Raw genomic sequence first — 7,262 nt, forward strand, 5'->3', positions numbered from 1 at the left:
GGTTTGTTTACCTCGACCTGTTCGGTGCAATATTGTGATGTGTGTTTATGGAACAGGATCGAAGAGGTTGTTTTGCCTAAATAAGTTATGCTTTGTGTGTTGAAAGCTGTTTTCTTTTGTGCATTTCACGGACTAAAATTAAGCTAAATTGTGCTATTTTCGGTGCGATGTGACAATTTCGTTGACGCAACAACAACTTTCTGCCCTTTTTATGCTCCAGCATAGCTCATCCGTTTAGGTGTGCTGTTGTGAAGCTCTCTTAGAAAGCTTTCTGCAAACAGGTTGACCCTTTCTCGATGTACTTGGAAGGAACTCGTAAGCTCGTCAGTTGGAGAGTATTAGGCCGCCATACTTCCGGTGCACGCGTGTCCACCGGTTGGTTATTTTTTGCAATACGAAGCCCTTTTTCCAGTGCGGAGCCCTCTATGAATATTTGATAATTCGTTTCCAATTCTGTCCCACGACTAAGGCGGATCTGGCCAATGAAATCATCTGCCCAACGGTAAGATTGTTTGGCTCACTCTCTCCTTCTCTCTCTCTCTCTTTCATCCTTCATGCCTCTAATCACGGCTCCTCAGCTGCTCATCAACCGGCGGCATAGAAGCATAAAAAAACGGACGAAAAAGAAAAAATCCTCCGGATAAGCGGATCTCAGGCGGCAAAGCTGTAAACGGTACCGCCGTGGCACGAGCCTTTTGCGGCTTACGTCAACCGGAACCTCGAGTACGCTCCGGAGAAGGGCCCCAAAAACAACCGGGTAAACCGATCGTGCGTTCTTTTGCCGCGTGTCTGGGGCGTCCCCCCTGACGTAGCCAATAATGGCGACGATCATTATCGTCAAGATGATGGGGATGATGTAAGCTGTTTCTTGTTTTACGGCCCACCCCCACCCCTCCTCTCATCTCACCTCACCCTCCCCAGTGGGTCGTTAATTTTGATGAGACATCGCGAAACGGGCACTTTGATGTTCCTCTTTGTGCCGGTGTGTGTGTGTGTGTCCGCGCGCGCGTTAGAAAGATAGCGAAAAAGGGCGACCACCAGTGGTTGACAGTCGGAAGTTTACAAACAGAAGATCATCGGTTAAGTGCCGTTGGACTGAATAGCCCCGCAACGACGACGCCGACGACGACGACACCGTGGACCATTGGATCCGTGGTTGGTGGTTCCACGTCAGCATAATCGTGCGCGCAACCATCGTAGTCGTCGTCGTCGTAGTCGTCGTCGTTGTCGTTGTCACTGGCGTTAAATTTATGCTGCCCACTTGACGCGCCCGGTAGACGGCGCAACGATGGAGCAACGTGAACCGGCGACAAAGTAGCCGGAGGAGAGCGCCGGCCGTTTGGAAGATGGCCAACTCGATGCCCGGTTACGATGCACCGTCGTGGATCGTACGAATGGATTCGCAAACAAAGTAGCATGGCGCCGGGAAAGGCAAGCCGGGTTGGCCGCGAGTGGCAAATGGTTACAACATTTTGTCAGCTTCCTACTCTTGGGCTTGGACTTTTCGGTTACTGCTGCTGCTGTTTGTGATGTTTTTCTTGGCATTTTTTTTTTTGCGCGCTGGCGCGTTGTTCCAGCTGCTTCAACCGACCGTGGCCAGAGGCAATGACAAAGTGAAACCAGGCCAAGTGGTGCTGTGGTTTTCGCGAAAAGAGAAGAGAGTTTGTTTGCGACGGAAAGAGGTAGTTGGGCACCACTCACGCCCACTTTCTAATGATGGCGGATGGTAGAGGAGGGGGTGTGGTGGGTTGTGTTTAATGAAAACATTTTCTTCCTCAGCGAGCAATATGCGCCGGCAGCTGATTTATTGGAGCGCTGATGGTGTAAAATGGCTGGAACAGTGCCAGCAATGCTGGCGGCGCTTGTAATTACCATTACCAGCAAAACAAACTGTGTAAGTGAATGTTGGTTGTAGCTGATTAAAGAACTCGTTTGATTTTCTTGTACCGGGTTCCGGGAAAAGGCGCTCGATAATGTTGGGTTACGGAAACAGCTATCTATTATAACCCTCTATAACTAACAGTACCGATTGATGTCTCGTGAAGTATCGTTTTCAATGTGACATTTTAAATTTAATACAAAATTACCAAGGAGGTGAAGATAAGTCAGAAAACTGTTGTTAAACAAATGTGCAAATAGTGCTGGACCTCTAACGAGTGATTAGAAAAAGCAAACTATCACAAGGGTTTTAATGTGCATTTCGTAGGACAAAAACTGTTGCATTTGTTGAGTCGCGTTTTCTATACGCAATAACTAAATACACATTTCTTCTACCTATCTAAGAACATACGGCCTTTTAAATTCACATGTTTACTGACGATAATTATTGTCAATTACTGACAATAATTATTGGCTACCAGATGACGACAGTATCACCTAAACAGAAACAGTGTTTCATCTGAAAAAGTCAGATTGGCCAGTGGCAGAGTTAATTTGATTTAATTTGTTTGTATTCCGGAGCTAGCATTAACCGATTTTCACCAACATTTACAGATAATCAGAAAGCGATTATTAAAATTTTTATTTCAAATGAAGAGCAACGCTTCTACCTTCTTTCAACATTCTCAACAAACCGGTGTATATTTGTCTCATAACTTTACTAGTACAAAGATCTGAAATATTGATTTGAAGTTCACGCAAAACTAATGGATTACTTTCCCGGCACACGACACCTGCGGGCCATCCATTTGCCTGCAAGATATTGGAAATGCAAGGACAAGATCCAAGCTTCAAACCTTCGTTGCATTGTGTTACATTGTTGCCCCCGGGGAGGGAAGGAAACCTCATCGTGATAAAGTGTCAAGCTGGTAGACCCCTATTCCAAAGAAAAGGCCCGAGTCAATGCACTGTAAATGTAAATGAAGTCCCCACCCGGGGAGGTGGAATGGAAAACTTCATCCCCAATTCTCGGAAACGCCATTCAACGATTAACTTCCACTAACGAGACCGAGATCGAGGGGCTGGAAATGGCGCCTGCTGCATGTCTGCCCAATAGGAATTACAATGTTTCCACATTCCGCCGGTACCGGGCCGGATTGCAAAAGGTATTTCAATTACTTCATAGAGCGCGCAGTGGACTTCAGTTTTCCCGGAAGTGCTTTTAACCTGCAAAAGCTTTATCGATGCACTTCGCTACCCTCAACGTGCCGATTGGAATCCTCCCGAAAGCCTCGAACTCGCATTTCTCTATAGATTCGCCTGTCGTGGCAATCGACCACCCAGCTAGTAATCATTGTTTGTACATCTTCGGGCTGGAACCGAAAGAATATGTTAAGAACCTTTTACTAGATCTACGCTGCCACACTCCAGCTGTTCCGTCAGAGGAATGTTATCTGCAAACAAGACGTTCATCCGCAGAGCACCATCACGCAAATGGCGAATAAAGATCCAATGGGAGGAGCTCGCTCTCGCTGTGAAGTGAACGGGGTGAAAACCCGTGGGGTTACCAGCCCACCGGGGACCGCAGCACGCTCAGGGGAATGCTTTAGTTTTAGAGTGCGGGGGGAATTAATGCCGACGCACCGAGCTGGCAATTATAATTTCTAAGCCGGTACTAATCGTTTAAGTAGCGGAACACCTGCTGCTGCTGCTGCTGCTTGTGATGCTGTTGCTCCAGCTTCTTCGATGCCAGCAGGAGATACTTTGTCTAGTCCACCCTCGGTAGCTACAGCGCTTGGACCACGGCAAACGGATTTACTCCCAAAGGAGCAGCCTCCAGCCCAGACCCAGACCAGACCGACCGACGATGAGGATAAGCGCACAAAGGGGGGGCGAACACCAGACGAGGCCGTTGGAACGCTGGTGCGAGGGCGATGCTTTCTTTTTCCTTCCCTTTTCCTTATTATGCTTCCTACAAAGAGATCTCGTCTGATATCGTCGCCGCTCGTGCGGCCAGCATGCTATGAACGAGAAGACGCGCGCGATGGAGTGCGCGCACCGGTGTGTCAGGGGGACCGTGCGGTGAGCGACGGTTAAGCAAACGATAGGATTAAAGTATAATTAAAGAAACGTATAACGATGACGAGCTCGGTACGGTACGGTACGGTGCGCGCCTGCTAAGATCGACCGGATAATGGCGACGGTGTGTACCGGGACACACACCGTGGGTTTTGCTGCTCGCAGAGCTCTTCACTACAACCACACGCACACACACACTCTCTGTGGTGGTGCAGGTCGCACGGTTTTGCTTTTAATTTTCTCCAATTACAGCTAACTCGGTCTTGGGAAGCTCGTTTTTAGCTAAGCATTTTTCTCGCATTTAATTCCCGCACAAATACCGATGCATGCAACGTCGGTGTCGGTAGAGTAATTGAATCTCCCCACGAGTCGCTTCCAGCACGCGCAGTTGACACGCAAATGAGACGATGGTTTGCCGGAAAGTGGACTGGAAGCAGCTGGCCGGGAGAAGTCATCAGTCGAATGTATGGCGCTTTCTACGCTCTGCTTTACGCTTTGAGATCAAATGGCGACATTTGAATGAAGTGCATGCCATATTTGTGTGTGTTGCGATCCTTTTAGAGAGGTACCAAAGGATTATGCAGATTATTGAAAGATTCCAAAGGAAAAAAAATCCATCGCGCGTTTTGAAGAAACGAGCGAGCTTCATGTCTCTATTCCGAAGGAGAAGCATGCTTTTTTCCATAAAACAAACGTAATGTGTTTCTATATCCTTTGAATGTAATTTTTGTTGTGGTAAGGCAGCTCGCTTTTTATAATGTGTTGCAACATAAATAATGCTCACACTGTGATGAGGAGCTGAAACAAACATTTTAAAGAATGAGTTTTTTTTTGATTTTCTATTACTACTTGAATGCTATATTTTAGGCATTATATATAACAGTTTTAAACCAAAGCATACTAGATGTGATGGATGCTCTAGACCATCATTAGCGTTGCTATATCCATCATGCCCTGCTGTGATGGAATATTTTATTTCGATATAGTTTAATGTAATTCAAAATAGAATTTAAAAACAATCTCTACTTGTTCTATTTTAGTGTATAGCATTTTCCTCGCTTTTAAGGCAAACTTTTGAGCAAAAGATCAATTTGTGGTGTACTGTGGTTTTGCGTTAATTTTTCAAATCTTGATTATTTTACTACAGGCACAAGGCACATTTACACTGAATGATTGTTCATCCTCTTATAAATATGCTCAAAGTACAATTCAACAATTCAACAACGGGCCTACGCAATGCTATCGGACAACCAACAATAGAAAGTTTAAATTTTCATCACGTTAAAGTTGAATGACATCCCACAACCATAGCTTTTTGTTTGTTTTCATTTACATATCTATGGACGCACGGAGCCGTGTGTTTACTTTATGTTCGTTTCAGCTAAAGTTATAAATCGAACGAAATGCAACAACAATGCCAACATGTTTTGTTAGTTTGCTTAGGGTCAAGGTTCTGCACAACATGCATAACAAGCAGGCGATGCACACAACGAACGATGACATTATTTACCATGCGGCTTGCAACGACTTTAACAGCTCAGCACAAACTGTTAATACCATTAGGTCGTATCGAGCCTCGATCAACTACCGCCGAGCGAGAGAGAGAACGCTTTTAATGCTTCGTAATCCCAAATTCCCTGATTCAATTACGGCTGCAGAGTGTGGACAGTAGCCTGGAAAAATGGTCAAATATTTGTTGGAAAAAGAAAACACCGAAACACGAGGAGGGGCAGCACAATGGGAGACAAATTGGTTGTCACCGAGCCACAGAGCGACCTGCAACCGAACCGGAAGACCCACCCGATACGTAGAGCGGAGGCTGGCTGAACCTCATCACCCGCTGGACCTCGACGACATGACCATGTACGCCCTGCCCCCTCCATCCACGTTGTTTCCTCGGTACCTCCAGCTCCAGCAGGCCCCTGGATGCTTTTGGGGAACTTACCGGTATAATTGGCCTAGATTGTAGTGGGCGTTAATGTGTTCGGATGAATATTTGATCGCTTCCCGAAAGTGATACTCGGCCGCCTCGAAGCGGGCCATCAGCGTGCCGAGGTTGTTGTGTGCGCTGGCGTACGACGGCCAGAGACGCAGTGCCTCCCGGTAGTGAGCGATGGCCGGTTCCGGTTGGGCCGTGTCCCGCAGGAAATTGCCGAAATTGTAGTGCATTTTGGCGTTGTGCGGTAGCGTCTGCAGTCCCGAGCTGTACCAACGAGGGAGGAAGGAGAGAGAGAGAGAGAGAGAGAGAGAGAGAGAGAGAGAGAGAGAGAGAGAGAGAGAGGAGTGTGAGAGAACGAGGCGTTCGCATTTTAATTGATTTCCATCGGAGCACCGAATACATACCGAAGTAGCGCTTCCCGTGAGCTCCAGTCTTGGTTTCGGGCGAGGGTTTTCAGGCAACCGGCAACGATCAGCACGGTGACCGCCAGTAGCATCGGTTTGTGCAGCATCGCAAACCGTTCCCACAGCCGCTGTGCACCGTACACGACCAGAATCAGGCAGCCCATACTGGAACGAGGGAGCACGAAAACGAAACGAGCATTATTTGCTAGAGGTTGGTGGAATTTATCGAATCGATTGCGAATCGCGCTACATAACGATTGTAATTCTATGCTGCTTATTCGATGAGATTCCTATAGATTTCTGCTAATCGCGCAATCTGGGATTCTGGGAAATTTTCGCCGGGAAATTTCAGGTGAATAAATTAAGGATCGAATGAAAAAATCTCCTAACGCTTAATTTGTCTTTTTGAAAAAGTAACATCATAGTAGATCATGGGAAAAAACCATTCGCTGCAGCATCATCGTCGCATCGTTTGCGATGCAAACCATGAAATCACCAAGTCTGCTATGAATCTCTTTGTTTCAAGCGAGCCACAGTCGTGCAATGTTGTTGATGAATATTCCAGGTTACTTGGTTACTATTAAAAAAAAAGTTTTAAGGCTCTGCAAAGTGAATGCTATGCTGAACATATCAAAGTAGCCTGGAGTATTGAACAATAATATTGCCCGCATCAAAAAGGCATATAAAGTGCTAGGATTTCTTTCTCACTTGACCGTGTTTCAATTATCCTGTCGTTTGCAGGATAAAAATGTTCCATTAATGTCAGAATAAACCCTGATTTGAGCGTTAAGGTCTTCTCTGCATTGCCTTCAGTAAAAACTCTTATGTTGTGCGAAGATTTAGCTCGCTCTCTGAAATCCTAACCACATTTTAAGTGCCAATAATCCAACAAAAACAAAGGCTAACCTCATAATGCTGCTTGACGTGTTTCTACGAACTCTTGTTCATTACATTGAGCTCGA

The 7,262-nt window shown here is 46.2% G+C and overlaps 1 protein-coding gene across 1 annotated transcript in view; it reads right to left on the reverse strand.

Moving 5' to 3' along the window:
- Positions 1-7,262, reverse strand: part of LOC125954062 (protein O-mannosyl-transferase TMTC1-like) — a 73,458-nt gene that overhangs the window by 7,482 nt on the left and 58,714 nt on the right. The window contains exons 7-8 of the mRNA XM_049684052.1: positions 6,301-6,465; positions 5,903-6,160 (exon numbers count right to left, since the gene is read on the reverse strand). Coding sequence (XP_049540009.1) covers positions 5,903-6,160; positions 6,301-6,465 — 423 coding nt within the window. The remainder of the gene's footprint in view (positions 1-5,902; positions 6,161-6,300; positions 6,466-7,262) is intronic.

This window comes from Anopheles darlingi, chromosome 3 (genome assembly GCF_943734745.1).
Source record: "Anopheles darlingi chromosome 3, idAnoDarlMG_H_01, whole genome shotgun sequence".
In the NCBI taxonomy this organism is placed as follows: Eukaryota; Metazoa; Arthropoda; class Insecta; order Diptera; family Culicidae; genus Anopheles; species Anopheles darlingi.